At 38.1% G+C, this 18,782-nt stretch overlaps 1 protein-coding gene across 1 annotated transcript; it reads right to left on the bottom strand.

Moving 5' to 3' along the window:
* Window positions 1-10,805: 10,805 nt before the first annotated feature.
* htr1aa (5-hydroxytryptamine (serotonin) receptor 1A a) lies at window positions 10,806-12,053 on the bottom strand. Its single transcript, XM_053325330.1, has one exon. It carries the CDS (start codon window positions 12,051-12,053, stop codon window positions 10,806-10,808), a length of 1,248 nt encoding a protein of 415 aa, XP_053181305.1.
* Between the last annotated feature and the right edge of the window lie 6,729 nt (window positions 12,054-18,782).

Below are 18,782 nucleotides of genomic sequence, written 5' to 3'. Positions count from 1 at the left end.
TTAAATTCACTGCTATTCATTTGTGAGTCCATTTGTGTATCCATTTGAGTTCTTGATTTTTGCTTTTCTAAAATCAAGAATGAGACTCAACTGAAAAGGAGTAGTACATACACACAGCAGAGACAAACAAAGGAAATAATTTTGCTCTTAAAACATTTATCACACATATGGGACTTGGACAGTTTAGGCAGGAATGTATCAATAAGAGTAAAGATATTGATCAGGATGCCACTGAAACACTTTCCTGGATTTTTTCCTATGGGAAGAGAGCTTGCAGCAGTCTGGTTTGAGGGATTACTGCACATATCGTACCTGGAAACCCCTCAGGATCACATGCCAGATTTGATCACATCATGTGAATACTGCAGACTGTGAATTTTTATAGTTCATCATACTATAGATGGATCTTCCACATGTTATAGTGTGTGAGCATGAAAGCACATATTTCTGTCTGCACAAACTACCACACATGAGTACCCACAGAGTTTTGTATACACATCCTCATATACTATTTCTCTCAGTTAAATGGCGTGGTCAGAGGATCATATGTTAAGCCCCCTGGCTGCTGTTAGCTCTGGATGTAACTAATTGGCCTCATTTAGAGACTCAGTTTGCACATGATGAAGTGTCAGTGAGCTCTTATCCTTTAGATATGTGGAGCTGCAGCTGGGCTGTGACAGAGACTAATGGATAGACTTTGCCATGGGGACCATGGCTGCTGTCCACTAACATTAGTCAACAGTGCACAACTTGCTTGAATTCACACTCAGACACACACACACACACACACATACACACGCACACACACCTCAAACTGTCGCATATACGCATATGCAAAAGTTAGCATTCTATACTAAACTACACATATATTTGCTGCCCCCCCCCCACTCCCCAACACACGCATGCACTCGCACACACACACACACACACACACACACACACACACACACACAATCCTATAGTCATAAACACCCTTAGGGTGCTATCTCATGTGCAGAAATATGACATACACATGCAAGTAAAAATGTACAGTGGTGGCTGCTGTAAATAGTAACATATAGTGTCTGTATTTCATACTTAAAAGAGAACTGACATGTACACACAGCAGCAGCTTCCTCAATTGAAGACCCAAGGCTTCCAGCTTAGCCCTGAGCCTGGACTCTGATTATCCTTAAACATGCTCCATCCATACTGAGGATTTTCTCTTTAGTAAAGAATAAGGGTGGAACACTGCACATACCTGAACATTTTGCATTAGTCTGAGACCTCAACAAATTAAAACTAACTATATGTTTCTTTATTTATTAATTTGTTTCCCATTTCTCCCTCTTCATTTCTCTCTCCTCACATCTCTCTCTCTCTCTCTTTGACACTCATCTAGTGGTCACACATAAATGGTAGTAGTCTGTTCAACCTCTTACTACTTTAATGTATTGACCAATCCATCTCAAAGCATTAAGTCAAAGACAAATAGTGGTGGTGATTAATGTAGCTCTCACCAAACCATCAAGTCAACCATCTCACTCACACAGAAAATATATTTAAAGCCCAGGGTGCAGGACTTCTGTCTCCCCCTTCTGGCAGTGAGAGTTATTACAAAAACACTGTTGATGCATACTTATGTTATAGGTTTAGCCGTAGCTTACTCTGTAGCTGCTTTAGCTTAAAACATAATGTGGATAAATTGTTTTTATTTTTAAATAGTTTTGAGCGTCACACGACCCCTGCGATATGACTTGTTTCACTATCAGAAATTGATCCATTCGAACAAGTAACTTTTGCAAAGTCTGGAAGAGCCACATGATTAAATTATTAATCAGCATTATTTGAATTCATTTGGCAAGGACTTGAATCTAAAATACATTCATTTACATGGAAAGGTTCCCCACTGCAGGTTTAAATCTCTCCTCAATGATAACGCACACCGTAAAACAATCTTAAAGATACCCTCTAGACATGTATTACTGTAACTGGGGATTTCCACCTGGTCCGTCAGCGGCGCGGAACGGTTGCGCCACAGTTTAGCTCCATCCTCTGCCCGGTGTCAACTCACACCGGGAGTGTTACAGCACACGATCGCGCTGCTGACAGACCTGGTGGAAAAAATACTTTGAATAATAATGTGTGTCTGATATGGTTTTGCCATGCAAACAGTATAATTACCACATTAAAATCCTTGAAATGGCATCTACTCCTTGTCTCTGATTAAAAATTCTGAATTTATGAATATGCAAATATATTTCATTTGAGAATTTAGACACACTGCTGAATATAATATATCAGTCTTTCCTCTGTGTTTGTGCACTGGAGGTTTCAAGTTTCAACATCACACTTGTTTAAGTTGAACATTAGTCCAGGATTGGTTTCCAAACCAGTTTTGAATGTCACAAAACTTGCTCATAGGCTCACCCCTTAAAATCCGATTTTCCGCAAGCACATAGAAACTTTCCACTTTCAGCAGATGAAAGTGAAAACAGCCTTCTAGTGTCAAAAATCAACCATAATTATGGACAATGAAACTCAAACATCCAACTGAAGAAACCCAAGACTTTAACAATAAACACAGTGAGGAATTGAACATTAAAAAGCATAACTGGAGGGTATATTTTAGCCTTAACTAGATCCTGAAGTATATGCACATGAAACGGGCTTAAACACATCCCTAACCTGTCAAGTGGCAAGTGCTGTTATATATGGTTGCAGACTTTTAGTTCTGAAATACAATATATTTGAGCTTTATCTCACCAGGGATTATTAAAAAAGAAGTGAGCGCCTGTTTCACTGTACCATTTTATTGCTTCCTTAATATTTGACAGTGAAGAAGTGGAAATGATCAAACGTGTTTAATATCAGCAGGTATAGTCTAGGTAGTATCTCACAGTCTAAAAGTTCTATTTTAATGTTTCTTGCAGTTGTAAGAGATAGCAGTGTACTGTGTCTTATGCCTTGTAAAAAATAGGCGGTTTTTGCCAATAAGGCCCAATTAGGTGGGAACAGAACTATCAATGTGGCTTAGGGAAGTAAATATTAGTATTTGTTGCATCTGTGTGTAAGTGTGTGTGTTTTTGTGAGATACCACTTAATGAGTACATCATCTGCCAGTATCATCACATTTTTTGTGATTAAGAAAACATGACTGAAAGCAAAGACATCATCTCAGAGGACACAAAACAGCAAGCACAGAGATGGATGAAGGATGAAGCAATAGTAAGTCCATCGTCACTGAGGGCACAGACATTAAAAAGCATGCAAAAGTGCCAAAAGCAAGCAAACTGATTAGTGGATATTGGGTAACAGAGACGGAGGGAGGAAATGGAAATATATATCCAAATTAGATGTTGTCCCCGAAGCATAAAGCTGATTTTTACGTAGACTGCAGATATTTACAGGACAAATGGTGTGATGCTACTAAAATGCATTACAAGGGTTGGCAGGAGATGAAACAGAGATGATGGAGGCTTTTTTGTTAAAGAGTTCATTTTAAGGCAATAGATCTTACTCTTGTTCTATTACATCTGACTATGAACTGGAAATTGAGAAATAATGAGGCAAATATTGGACTTCTAGATGTAGATTATAGTTTTTACTATTTTTGTTTTTCAGTCTAGTTCTGTTTTTTCATTGTCACCTAACTTTATAAATATGTTACATTTTGTACTGCATTAGTGTTTTCCTACATGTTTAAAGTCACTGTCACAATATAAATCATTTCTGCTCAACATATGACCGATCATATGACTGATCAATCAACAGATTGTAATTTATAGGAAGATTGAGAAACACACACACACACACACACACACACACACACACACACACACACACACACCATAGTATATATACAAGTAAAATAATATTGCATATTGCTGGGGGAGAAGGAGCTGGTATCAACTTGGGATAAGGGTTGGGTTTAGAAGGAGAAGGAGAAGAGAGGGAGATGGGAAGAAATAGCAACAGAAAAGTCACACACACAAACAATCATACAACTGCAAAGGCTTTGCTGCCTCCAGGCAAACGGAGCGGGGCTTGTTTTGTTTTGAGTGGTCCTCCATGTCATCCGCTATTTGTCTATCCGCAAACTTTATCCCATCAAAGTGCAGAAGGCTCCTTTCAAATTTCTAAAACTGATGTCTCTCACAGAAATGGGTACTGGAGCGAGACTCTTCATCATTGTTATGCTTCTGAATTGTTTGCAAAAGCGGGCAAGTGGCAGGAAGTATTAGATATTGTTTACTCTCACTGTCTTTCTATTTATGGTTGTCCTTGAACACGTGAGGCTCCCCTCCATCCTAGCATCCCTGAGTTTGTGTGTGTGAGTGTGTAAGAGAGTTAAAGAGGCAAGTCAAATATTTTGACACTGTGAAGCAGAAATGATGCGTCTGTTTCTAAGTAACCTTTGTAGTAAAAAATAACCATGTCTGAAAACACCAGGACCAATCATTTCTCCATGTCAGAAGGAATTTTCTGGTGCTTTTCCCTCCCTGACTTTCTCTGGAGCTTGGACAGAGAAAGAGCCTGCGGCATTTGACGGCCTGTGTGAGATCCTTGAAAACACTCTGACAGATCAGAAAGACCCTGAAGTAGGAGGGGGCGAAGCAAAAACATTTCTTCTGCTGAATACTCAGTTATACCCATTTCTCTTGTACTTCCTCCTTGTCTTTGCCTCTTTTTCTCCTTTCAGTCGTCTTTTCAACTTTTTTCCCATCTCTTGCTTGCTCTCTTTTTTATTCCATACCCTCTTACAAATGTCATCCACTCACTCTCACACACACACTTACTGCTGTCGTACTCAGTGGCCACAGACTCAAACACATCATCACTATGAACTATGATTTATTAAATATCTTTTTCACTTTCTTTATTTTATAGGGTCCAAGGTTGAGCTAAATAAATAAATAAACATGTCATAATATACCTGCTACAGTCTTGAAAACTCAGCTGTCACCTTTACAGTTTCTTCTGTGACTTCCCTTAAAATACTTCAAATATTTACACTCATTTATCCTCTTACAATGTTCAATTATAGGCCATGAGTTTCTATTAAAAAAAATCTATACTGCTCTAAAAACGTTAATCATTGTCAGGGAAGTATCATTATGTGACAAATATTTCTTATTTTAATCCATGCTGATTTTGACAAGCTGACATTCCCTTTGAATACAGCCTAAATTTGAAGGTTTATTTTAAGATTTACCTTTGAAACTCACCTTTATGTCAGGTCTTATTTAGTTTGTTGGACTGAGATGACAGTCCCTTTGAATTATGCTGATTTTGAAATGCGTATGTATCTAACCACTCCTTTTTAGTTTGCAGTACATACTTTTTTTATTGGTGAAATAAAGTGAGAAAATGTGACAAGAACTACACAATACCCTGCAAAAGAATAGAAACAATCAAACAAAACAAATAATAATAACATTTAAAAGTCATGAGTCACACTGAACTGCATCACTTCCCTGGGTCACAATTACTACTGCTGATAGATGGCATCTCTAACACGTAAATATAAGTCATTTTTGTCAAATAAGTTTATGACCTATGGTGTCATTTTTCTCGGGAGGACAAGCTCTCTTGCAAAGATGTGGATTATATCATCTTTTAAATGTATTTATTTTTGATGAGAATTGAGTAAGTGAGTGAGTAAGCGAGTGAGTGAGTTAGCGAGTGAGTGAGTGAGTGAGTGAGTATTGCAATGGACTACAGAACTGATGAGATGAGTGAATGTGGCACAATGACAATTAAACTAGTCAACATGTTTTTTGTTATTGCTGTGAGTCTTTCTGTTGTGATGTTTTCAGATAGTAGGTGAAGCCATTTGGATGTAAAGAGGTTGTGTCTATTTTTCCAGTTGAGTAGAATGGTTTTCTCGGCTGTTTACTGCTAAGTGGCAGTTCAACTGCAGAAAGCTCTCCTGCGGGACAAATGGATAAAAAGACATGCTGCAACCCAGAATGAAGAATTATTTTTGAGTAACATTTGTCCAGAATGTTTGACTGGGTGGGCAGAGCCAAGTAGCATGATAGCATTTATCTGTGGCGTTTAATGTAGGAATGGCTCAATCCGATACTCAGGATCAGTATCGGTCCGATATTGGTCAAAATTTCAGGATCGAACATTGAAAAAAACAACTATAGTCCGTCCGATCCGATACCTAAGCCCAAAGAATTTCTTTCGTCTAGATTGACATAGGAGAACGAAATTTGGTATGCAAATGTATTATTTCCAGATGCACACAAACGTTGGGGGGACCACACTGTCTGTCCAACAGAAAGTTGGCCACTTTGATTCCAAGTTGCGATTTTGGCACTATTTTTGCCATTTCCAGTTCTTGTTCGTTAACAAACTCCTCCTAGAGTCAAATTTGGTCTGTATCATCTAAAGATCAAAATCCTTTGCCTGTGTTATACATGGTGGGCGTGGCAGTGCGGCAAATTCTGATGTTTCGCTGTGAAATTTCAAAGCCTTATACAAAAACGCCTAGGAGCCATAACCACAGTCCAACAGGATGTCAACAATTTTGATTCAAAGTTGTGATTTTGCCGCCATTTTCCCATTTCCACGCCTTGTACTTTAACGAACTCCTCCTACAGCTTTGACTCCACAGACTTCAAATTCACCCAATATCATCATCAGACCTTGAAGATGAAATTTCTTTTAAAAACTCCTGCTTCCGTTATACCTGCTGGGTGTGGCAGTGTGGCAAATTCTGATGTTTCGCCATGAAACAGGAAGTCCTTAAAACTCCTAAATCACTCCTAGTTTTGGACTTTCCCCCCAAAGTGACACCAGAATCGCTTTCGACCCAGATGGTCAGCCATACGTCACTGCAGAGTTAAAACACTTAAAAATGTTTCATTCCAGTGAAACGATCTCTCAGCCTGTTGGGTGACCTGTCGGACATCACTGTCAAAACACCTCAAAAGAAATTTATACTAATATCCCTTACAATAGCAAAGAAAATAATACTACTACACTGGAAAGAAAGAACAAAAATCTCAATCATACAATGGCTCGAATTACTAACAAATCATTAAAATATGGAACAACTGACCTTCACAATAAAAGACAAAATTGAACAGTATAATTAAATCTGGCTTCCATTTATCAACTTCATAAAGGGGAGCTGAATCCTCCTCTCCCTCAACTAACACTACAGAAAGGACACACAATTGACATAATGACTGAAGGATAGACATGCATGCACGCACACACTTTCTCACACTCACACACACACACACACCTGTCTTTTTTTTCCCTTTCATTTTTTTTGTTTTGTGTACTATTATTATGTGCTGTTTTGTATGTTCTGTCTCATTTGATTGTTTGTTTGTATGTTTTTTCCTGATCTGCACTCTCTTCTCACTTTTTTTCTGCACAACAAAACAAATAAAATTAAAAAAAAATGTTTTTAAAAAGTAAATGCTTTATACATCATTGGACCAACCTACCATTTATAAGCAGAATCTGATACTGTTTTGCTCAGTTTTTGGCTGGCAGTGGAACACATGTAATAAACCCTGTAATCCCCCTGTTAGTGGAACCATATTATATAATGCTCCTCTCCTCTCCTCTCCTCTCCTCTCCTGTCCTCTCCTCTCCTCTCCTCTCCTCTCCTCTCCTCTCCTCTCCTCTCCTCTCCTCTCCTGTATCAGCACTGCACCCACATAAATACATTATGTTTAAGAATCCCATAGTGAGTGAGATGAATACATACCCACAAACCAAACCTGTGAAATTAGAGCATAGTTCAAAACTGATCAAATGCTTTGTAATCCTGTATATCAGCCTCAAAATGTAATGGTTTTACAGCAATGGCCTTACTCACAGTTGAAAAATATACTCAATTGTGCTCAGTGGCTCACACCACATTCTCTATGGGGCTCTCTGAGCTCATCATAAAACCATAATTTGACCTACAGGTCTCAGGTATGAGATTAATTTTCCCAAAAGCATTTTAAGTGCATTGATGTCCCACTGATGCACTACAGAGCAAAATGATCAGCTGGAAAGGAAACCTGTGGCATGGAGACACATAGGATTTTTAAGACTTTTTAAAATGTTTTATGTATGTTTATATGTTTTCTGTTCCCTTCAATTCAATCTTAAGACAAATTCATTTTTTGGTGGCTCTTCCAATGCTTTACTTTCTATTGAACATTACACATTTAAGTTAGTGTTTTGTAAAAATAGTGCTTGTGTTTTTATACAGTTGTAAACATGTGCATCATTACCTTTGTTGTGTTACCACTGTAAATGCAGATTAGTGCTGCAACTAATTTTCATCCTTGTTTAAGATGCTGATTACTTTCAGGATAAATCATTTCATTAGAAAATGCTCGAAAATGCCCATTAAAATTTTACATCTCATCTAGTGTTTTTCTCCCTTCAGTATCATTAGATCCCATGAGCGAAGCACTAAATGTTCATTTCATTTCAAACAGTGATATTAACTCTGAGTATTCTTGGGGGAGGGAAAAGCAATTTCTTTCTTCTTCTTTCAAATTCTATTAACTTCGGTTATAAACTATGAGACATACTGTTTTGTTTTGTAACTGCAACTTGATGGGTTATAGCATGAAAGCTCTGTAGATACCATTTCACATTTGTAAATCTATGTATTTAAATATATATTTAGTTTCCCATATATACTCTATATATATATACACTCTATATTGTGAGTGTTTAGTGTTAAAAGTGTATTCATACCAAAACACCTCTTTATACTCTATACTCTCTTTAACTCCTCTTCATAACAGTCAATGCATTATTGACAATATGATATAATAGTCTTTTTTTTTTTTTTTTTTTACATGATATTGATATTGATATCTAGTAGTCATCATATTAATTATGGTTCTTTGCTATATTTATTAATCTATTAATATCATTATAATATTATATTATTATTAAAACATTATGTAAATTATTAATTTTCACTCCCCAGGTGAACACAATACGTCCACTGATTATTAAATATAATTACTGTAATAGCTGTGTTATCAATTGTACATTAACTATTAATAAAATAGATGCAGATGCTTCACAGGAGCTAGTTACTGATAAAAAACTAAATTATTTAAATGCATATTTAAATGGCCTTGTATCTGCCTACAGCCACACCAGAGTGTGTTCTGAACCATTTATTTAACCAAATGTTTATATATTGTTTATTATGCCAAATTGAATGACTTATTCTTCAATTTAGTCAGGATACTTCAAAGTCAAAAGCCCAACCATATCGGTTGATTATTCAAAAATGACAGGTTCATCAAAAGTTATTCTTTGTGTATTTTTATACATCACTACTCTCTCCTTTATCTTAGGCAATTTCATCAATCTGGACCAGGTTTCATCTTTAATTTATAATGCTGTCTCACATTCCAGTCTATCCATACTCAGCCAGCCTGCCCGCCACTCTGAGTGACCCATAATGCCTTGGGCTTGATATGTTGCCATGACAACAAGCCAAATAGCCACCCATCTTATAAAGCACGTAGGCCTCATTGGGGCTTCTTCCTGAAAGTTGTTTTTTCCTCCTTCCTCTTTTAATGTCTGACAACCTTATCTTCATATCTGCTGTAAGTGGATTTGTGTCTGGGATTTGTTTGATAGATGAGAATAGTTAAACAGTGAGGAGGTCTCCTGCAACTCTTTGCATTATTGAACATTGCGCTCTGTGGTCTATTTCCACGGGCAACTTGCTACCTTATGGGCTGTTATCAGTATGTTAATGGTGTGACAAACTGTGTACTCAAACACTGAGTGAGATTATTATGCACAGTGGGTCTATATGGAATATGGTGCTCTATTTTATGCTCTCCCTTGCTTTTTCTCTCAAGCTCTCTCAGTTATTGTTTCTGTCTCTGTCTCTGTCTCTGTCTTTCTCTCTCTCTCACACACACACATACACACACACACACACACACACACACACACACAAGGGACAATCTAAGAGTCGGAAATAGATGGGTTACAAGGGGCTGGAGTAAGAAGAGAGAGCAAAATATGGGGAGAGTCAGATAAAAACCCTGATAACATAATTGTAGTACCTGCCTCTATTTTAGAGGAAAATTCCCCATCTCCTCTTGCTTTTGACATGACAGATAGACAATAGGCTTTGTTCAATACCCATTTGCTGTAAGATCTCAAACACACCACGACCTAGTCGCCCTATATCATCATCAACATCATCATCATCATTATCATCATCAGTGTGAGTTGCTCTCTGCTTTGTTTGCTCAGCAACACAGTGAATGAATCGTGCCTTAGGAAGTGTACAGTATATGAAGATATATGATGAGACAGGTCCCAAGTGAAGTGCTTCATAACAGGCCCTGATCTGTTCTTGGATCATTACTTTTTTTTGTTCTCTGAATAAAATGGACTCGTATTTCTTCATGACAAACTTTGATTGCTTTTATTGATTCAGTGCTACAAAGCTCATGACGTAACGGACGGAAACCCCACGTGTCTCATGGTAAAATGCATTGAATCAGCACATGGCACGTCTTGCATGGCAATACAAGGATGACTGCCGTCTCATACTGTATAAGCAATATAATGTAGCTACAACACTAAATAAACATGAGCTTGTACATTAAGAGTTCATGTCTTGTGTCATTTCATCAAAGGCCAGTGGCCCCGGATTTTTTTACACGGTCCTCAAGCACATACCACAAACAAACTGTCCCTGAAATAAAGTCCGTGTATTATTTTTTGCTGTTCCATACAGTCAGTGAACATTTCTTGCTGTCCGTTTAATTACTCCAAATGTAGGTGAACACAGATGTTTTCACTGTGTGTGGTTAAGGTCTGTGAAATTTGCATTTTATAATCTTCTTGAAAGCACTTTGGAAGTCTTTGTTGAAGTAGGCATATATGATGGGGTTGAGGAGAGAGTTGGAATAACCCAGCCAATTTATGACTGCGGCCAGCCACTCGGGCATGTAGCAGCTCTCTGCACAGAAAGGCAGCACCAATGCGACGATGAAAAAGGGCAGCCAGCAGAAGATGAAAGTTCCCATGATGATGCCCAGTGTTTTAACCGTTTTGCGTTCCCTGGCCAGCGCAATCTTTCTCTTTGCTCCCGAGTTTTTATCATTCATGTTTTCGTAGCCATGCGATGACTGTGGGGTGTTAGGAAGAGGCAGGTGGGTCTTTGAGTTGCTGATAACTTCTATGATCTCCAGTGACTCGCCCTCCTCTCCATGCTTCACTGCGCCGTTTACGCACGGAGAGCTGGGTTTGGACTCCCCGTTTGTTTTCTTATGGAAGATCGCCGGAGACACAGTCAAACACTTCTCTGATGCTTTTGCTGTCTGTGTTTTCTTGACCGTTTTTCGTATCCGAAACCGTGCAGCCTTAAATATTCGCCCGTACAAGACCAACATGAGAATAAGAGGGATGTAGAAAGCCCCAAATGTGGAGTAGATGGTGTAGCCCGGATCCTGGCTGATCATGCAGGCGTCAGTTTTCGCTCTGTCTTCGGCGCTTCTCCAGCCTAACATAGGCGGAATAGAGATGGAGAAACCAATTAGCCAAGTCACGCTAATCAAGATTGCAGCTCGCCTTGGCGTCCGTTTATTTACATAGTCAATGGGATCTGTTATGGCCCAGTACCTGTCCAAGGCAATTGCGCACAGATGCAGGATGGATGATGTGCAACACAGTACATCCAGAGAGATGAATAAATCACAGATCTCCTGCCCCAGGGTCCACTTGTTCAAAACCTGGTAGAGGGCCGCCATTGGCAGAACCAGCACCGATACCATGAGGTCTGTTACGGCCAGAGATCCGATGAGATAGTTAGCCACATTCTGGAGAGATCTCTCCAGGGCGATGGCGGCCACGACGCATGCATTGCCAAATATGGAGCAGAGGATGAGGGCCCCCAGGAGCAGAGAGGTAATAATCTGGTAACTCAGCAGCAGTTCTGGCAGAGACCCAGTCTCCGTGCCATTCTCACCCGTGTCCCAGTCGGCAACCACGTCCACCCCGGCAGGGTAGTTACTGGTGGCGTTGCTGTCGTTGCTGCTTGTTACTATAAAATCCATAATTCGACCACACTCAGACCGCAACTTTCCCAACTGTGGGGGGCACGCAGCTGGGAAGATAAGCAGGACACAGTCAGCCCTTCAGACTGCTGCTTCTGTGCGTTTTACCGGGGTCCATTGGAGTTACCGAGTTCGTGCCGTCGCTCTCAGGACGCATGACGCAGACGTGTTTCTGTGTGTGTGTGTGTGTGTGTGTGTGTGTGTATGTGTGTGTGTGTGTGTTTGTGTGTATGTGTGTGTGCGAGAGAGGGGGTTGTATGTGTTTTAGCCTGTGAGTATTGACAGTCGGGTGCGCTCACTGGTACTGCGAATCATCTGAGCTTGGTGACGCCGTGAATTAATTTATACCAGCAGCTTTGGGTACGTCAGACTACGAGGAGGTCGCCCTGGAGTTTTGTGCCTCTTTTTCCCGTTTTTAACTGCAGACAGTGGATCACGGCGCGTAGTGTTTAGCATCTTTTTTTAAAATGTAGACGCCAGATGGTAGGTGTTAGTCAGGACTAACGAAGATAAACCCAATCATTGCAAAACTATCAGGATATCTGTCGGCGGGCTGCTGAAGGTGGACACCAAACAATTATTTGAATCTTTTATGACTTCAATAGTCCTTTTCGTTTAAACTGGCTTAATTTGAAACTATTCTTTATTGTAGGATGTAGAAGTTTATTATAGGTACACTGAAAAACAAGTGAAGACTGAGTGCTGAAAGGAGCAACATTGCAATTTGAGCCGGGTGGGAGAGAAAGGTAAATTCAGAGTGTTGAAGGCGAAAGGTACTTTCAGAACCAGGGACAGAGCCAAGACAGGCCACAGAGGAGAGCTGCTGCCATCTTCTGCCCACAGCCGGTACTGAACTAAATGATGGCCTATTAAAACGGTGCTGTGAGTTTGAGGCAGTAAGTACAAGGCTCCCGTTATTTGAGGTGGAGTGGGAGAGCATGGGAAATGGAGAAAAATGACAATGGCATTATTTTTTGGAACTGCGGATAATCAGGCCATAATTCAATGTTTTTAATAAAGAAAATTGGACATGGAGAGGAAAATTATGCAAAATTTTGTGAAATGGACAATTGTAAAGAGAAGTGACATAGAAAATCTAAAATGTAAAGGCTAAACATAAAAGTTTAAATTCCAAACTATATATTGAAATGTGTAATAGAAAAGGCATCTTAAAAGAAACATTTCTAAAATAACACACAGCAATTTCCAGTTACCTTTTTCTTAATTACATTCAATTATGGATGGATAGATAGATAGATAGATAGATAGATAGATAGATAGATAGATAGATAGATAGATAGATAGATAGCCTTTATTGTCCCAAAGGGAAATTCGTTTTCTTAATCTGTCAAGAGACCTACCGGACACAAACAATATACATACACACAACAGCTATACAAACACCACCAAACATTGAGAACATATAAGTACACACACACTGCACACACACCACCAGACACATTTATCACACTGAGGAGGCTGGGTCCATATGAGGTTATTGGGGGAGGTTATTGAGTGCTGAGATGGCAGACGGGACCAAGCTCTTGTCTCCATCTCAGAGTCCTGAGATAAATAAACTAAGTCAGCTTTCAGAAATTGCAGACAGAAACTAGAAAATCAACAGGGCAGGCCACATAGCGGTGGTGACGGCTAGACAGGTTAACATCCCATTCTGCAGTCAAACACAACACTTTCTTGTTTTCCAGTGTATTTTCTCCCTGATTTGACACATCCAGGTTACCATGTCTTCTTCTGTGGTCTTTGATCAGTCACAGTGGGCAGAACAAGACTCAGGTACAAGATCTCTATCATGCCAGTCATTCTGTCCAACTGCTTGGTCCAACGAAGCAAATTTCTGCTGTAATGAACACTGCAGGACTTTTGTGCACAATACACTAAATAAATCAGAATTTATGTACTTCAGGTTGTCAGCTTGTATGGCAATGTACAGTTTCACAATAGTTCTGCATTTTGTCTGTTCCTTTTACTAGAATATAAACTGGAGAGTCACCTTTAATTGGTTAGGCTTGCTGTGTGTTTTTTTTTTTTTATCATTTTGAGTGTTGTAGGCTTTTCATCAGAGAAGTTTAAGATCTGCTCAGCACTGACAATCTGTTATGTAATAAAATATTTGAGGGAACAGTAAGATTTTTTTAAGCAGCTGCTCACAGTTGTCACTCTGATGGTATTGATGTTCTTTATCATTGAAAGTGAATTCATTGATCAAATAAACTCATAAAATACCAGTTAATGGCTCACTCCTTTACCGTGCAATGGCTATTTCTGTATGATATAGGCAGCCTGATTTGTTGAAATGTTCCTTTTCATTCTTATCATGTAAGTGTCCAACAAACTACAAGAACCATGAATTTTCAAATGCTCATTTATACAAGTATTTATATATTTACATATTTATAAAACAATGTAAAACAAGTATTTATACATTAACATATTTTTAAAACACACTGTAAAACAAGTATTTATACATTTACATATTTATACAACACTGTAAAACAAGTAATTATACATTTACATATTTATACAACACTGTAAAACAAGTATTTATACATTTACATATTTTTAAAACACTGTAAAACAAGTATTTATATATTTACATATTTTTAAAACACTGTAAAACAAGTATTTATACATTTACATATTTTTAAAACACTGTAAAACAAGTATTTATATATTTACATATTTATACAACACTGTAAAAACACACATACACACACACAAGGCACACACATACACACACACAAGAGTCGGAAATTGATGGGTTACAAGGGTCACACACACACACACACACACACACAACATAGTATATATAGTATAAATAATATATATAAAAATAAATAAATAAATAATACATATAAAAATAAATAAATAAATAATACATATAAAAATAAATAAATAAATAATATATAAAAAAAATATAAATAAATAAATATTGCTGGGGGAGAAGGAGCTGGTATCAACTTGGGATAAGGGGTGGGTTTAGAAGGAGAAGGAGAAGAGAGGGAGAGGGGAAGAAAGAGTAACGGAAAAGTTAAGTAAAAGTGGAGGGAAGGGGTTGGGCTAGCTGATCTTGATTCTGGTCTTTAATTCGTAAGGGGATGGATGTTTGTTGAACTGCTGCCCATTAGCCGCCTCCACAAAGGAAGCCGTATAGACTGATTCTCAGCAGAAACTGCCTTGTTCTTGTCCTCAGTCTTCATCTTCCTCTTCTTTTGGGGAATAAATAAAAAGAACAAATCAGATCAGTACAGAAGCAAAAATAAACAGTTCAACAAAAAGATGACAAGTAATGTCATTGAGAGATGGGGATTGTTTTTTGGTCAAGAAGAGATTTTATGGATTCAATGAATTCATGAAGACTTTACTGGAAGTTGAATGTTGTCTGGTTGGATCTGGTCTAGTATCTACTCTAGTGTAATTTTAAAGTGTCACTCATTACAACTTCCATATAAATGTATCCTCACCTTTGAGAAGATCCTACGGAAGAAACCAAAGAATCCTTTGTTCTTCTTTTCTTTGGTCTCCTCAACATCATCATGGTCTTGATTAATATTTCTTGTGTCTTTTAATGTCATGTCCTCTACATATTCTACTACTAACTCTAGTGAAGTAGACATCTCTCCGGGACAAGGAGTGCCATGTTTGCTCTCTTCAGTGCATCCAGATTTCAAGTCAGTGCTGCCTGACTCAACTGACTCATCCAAATGTTCCACTTGTGCTGGATGAATCCTTTTCTTCCGCCATATACTTGAACACTTTTTCCACAGTGACTTATTCCTCTTGTGGTTACATCGTCTTGCCAGTTTCTCCGCTTTATTATTCTGTGTCTGAATCTTTCTCTTTACAGTACTGTCTTGTCCTGTGAGAAACGATTTCATGGTTACCACGGCTCCCTCCAGGGCCTTATTGGCTGTGTTGTCCATGGATAGGGGGCAGCTGTCAGCAGAAGTGACGCTGAATGGTACTTTATCTTTAGCGGCTTTGCTGGCAAAATCAGTGGAATGCAGTTTCATGAGAGTCTCAGTTGACTGCAGTGTCTTGATGGCGTCATCAATCACCTGAGCGACAATCATTTTTGCTTCCTCAGTGATGACTGTTATGGAGGAGGATGAAGAAGTGCTGGTGACAGGCCTTGTGCTCTCCTCTGACCTGATGGACAGTCTGGAGCTTGATTCTATTTCAGTAGTTTGGACCTCATCTTTGTCTCCAAGGTCGTCTTCCTCTTCCTCCAGGTTATCTGGATACAGAAAGCTATAGCATACGTCTCTAATCACATCATCAACATTCTGATCAGATGGCGCGATTGTCTCAGAGATGTCTGAGTCAGTGCAGGAACCCCAAGAGGTATATGTTGTCCTGCTGTCTTCGCTGACGGTTGAAGGGGAGCGAGGGCGGATGAACGTTTTATCCTCCCAAAGGTCGTCACAATTCATCAAATCATCAAGATTTGTTTCAGGAGGTCCCCAGATTTCATCCATGTCCTCAGCTTCTTTTTCCTTTGAATCAGGAGTCTAGTGGAGAAAACACAAACTTTACTACTACAGTACAAGCAGTGGTGGAAGATGTATCCAAACCCTGTCTTTTAAATTTTAAACTTAAAGGAAATCTTTAAATTGTCTTTGTGTCAAATTAAAAATTGACCATTCAATTTCAGAAAATTTAAATGAAAACCTAATTTAATCTGATTCCACTTAAATACAATTTCAGACAACTATCTAAGCAGTTGTAAATAAATAGATCTAAATCCACCAAATGAAGATGGGCCCTTTCACTAAACTGTTTACTGCAAACATTGCATATGGAAATTTGTAATCTGTGTTGTATATATGTTCTAATTCATAACTAAATTTCTTATTTTCAAACACTAAATCAATCCCTCTTGTCTCTTTTTACCCTAGTTTGTCATTACATTCTAGTTAATGTGTTACACCTTAAAAACAGCACATGAATTTTCACGTGATAAATCAATGTGGTATATACAGCATATACAGATTAATGGAAACCTACTCAAATTAAAGCTGAGACTCAGTACTTTATTGTAGTATCCATCATTTTATATAAATTGAATGTGCTGAAGCACAGGGCCTGTAGAACAAAAAATGTGTAACTGTCCATATACTTACTGGATGAAAATAATTGTGTATTATTATTGTATCAATTGAGACTTAAGCATTTTTTTTTAACATTTTTATTTTTTGTATTTTTTATGAAGCTGGGCATTAAAAACATATCACCAAAATTTTATTGATATTTGTTTGAATATTTTTAGGTAATTATGCAATTAAATATGTAGCTTGTACAGTTTGTGATGTAGTTTGTTCAGGTACTATTGCTGAACATTTTCTGTCCTGTCTGTGTGTAAATCAGGATGAACAGAAGTGACCTGTCCTCCAGCTGGCATTGAGAAAACTCACTCTCTGTTGCTGCTTCACATAATTGTCTCAGTTACATTTTTTAAATCACCTTTTTAACATTTTGAAATTGTGCAAATTAATATCTAAAATCTAAACTTAAATGTACTTACATGTCTGTTTCCAGGCATCTTTAGAAGTACTGAGTGTACTTTTTGTCTTTGTCTTTCTTTCGTCTTCTTCTTAATGACTTTTCTTTCTTGCAAGTTTCCTCACTTAGAGTGGTGTGATTTGCTCTTTCGGTTGACTGTTTGTAGTTTCGTGCAGATAATGACTCAGCAGTGTTCACTGTGGAGAGTAAGTCTGGACTGAACTGAACTGAAGTGTAAAATGTCTCTTAAATCAGAATGACGGAACACTTACATTGTGAGGTCACAGAACTCTCAGTGTTCTAATGGAATTTTGGAATGGAACAGTTATACACAGCAGAGTGTGTGTGTGTGTGTGTGTGTGTGTGTGTGTGTGTGTGTGTGTGTGTGTGTGTGTGTGTGTGTGTGTGTGTGTGTGTGTGCGCGCGCGCATGTGTGTTTGTGTGTGTGTGTATAACAAATGTGTGAGACATTTGTTATGCAAAGAAGATTTAAATATATTATTCATCATTAATATTATTATTATTTAACAGTTTGCAGACAGTACCAAATATACATGGGAAAACATATCATTTCAAAGCAACATGGGTTTTCAGAAGTGATTTGGAGCCTAAATTGTAGTATATTCTAACGCTTGGCACTAGGACCCCATTGAGTCAAAGGCATGGACTTTAGGCTTTAGATTTGTTTGTTTGTTTGTTTTATTTAAATCACTTGGCAAATTGAGGCACAATCCTTTTTTAACACTAGAAGAAGATCATCAGCAAAAGTTGTGAAGAGGACAGGCCCAAGACAGCTTTCTTGAGACGCTCAATGTTTCACATAATTTAACCTACTAACTTCCATTAAAGTTCACCATTTGCCTACACCATTGTGAAATAATGGTATAATAATAAGTCTGGATTGAGGACCAACTTGTGAAGCATTATCTTATTATTAACCAAGGAACTATTTGCAGTGTGGACCATTATGCTTTGGAATGGAGTATCATGTAATTATAAACATTTTCAAGAGTTGTGTAAATAGTGTCAGCACAAGTAATGATGAAAATGTATATTTCATTAAATACCAAGACCAATAAAATAATGCACAGTATGAGAACCTGCCAGTCTCATCTGAAACAATGAGGCAAAACAAGTGGTGATTTTTATTCATAAAATGTATGATATAAAAGATAAAACCAAAAATAATATTTAATCACATAATATATA

The sequence above is a fragment of the Scomber japonicus genome, chromosome 9 (assembly GCF_027409825.1).
Source record: "Scomber japonicus isolate fScoJap1 chromosome 9, fScoJap1.pri, whole genome shotgun sequence".
In the NCBI taxonomy this organism is placed as follows: domain Eukaryota; kingdom Metazoa; phylum Chordata; class Actinopteri; order Scombriformes; family Scombridae; genus Scomber; species Scomber japonicus.
This window is presented reverse-complemented; position numbering and strand designations above follow the sequence as displayed.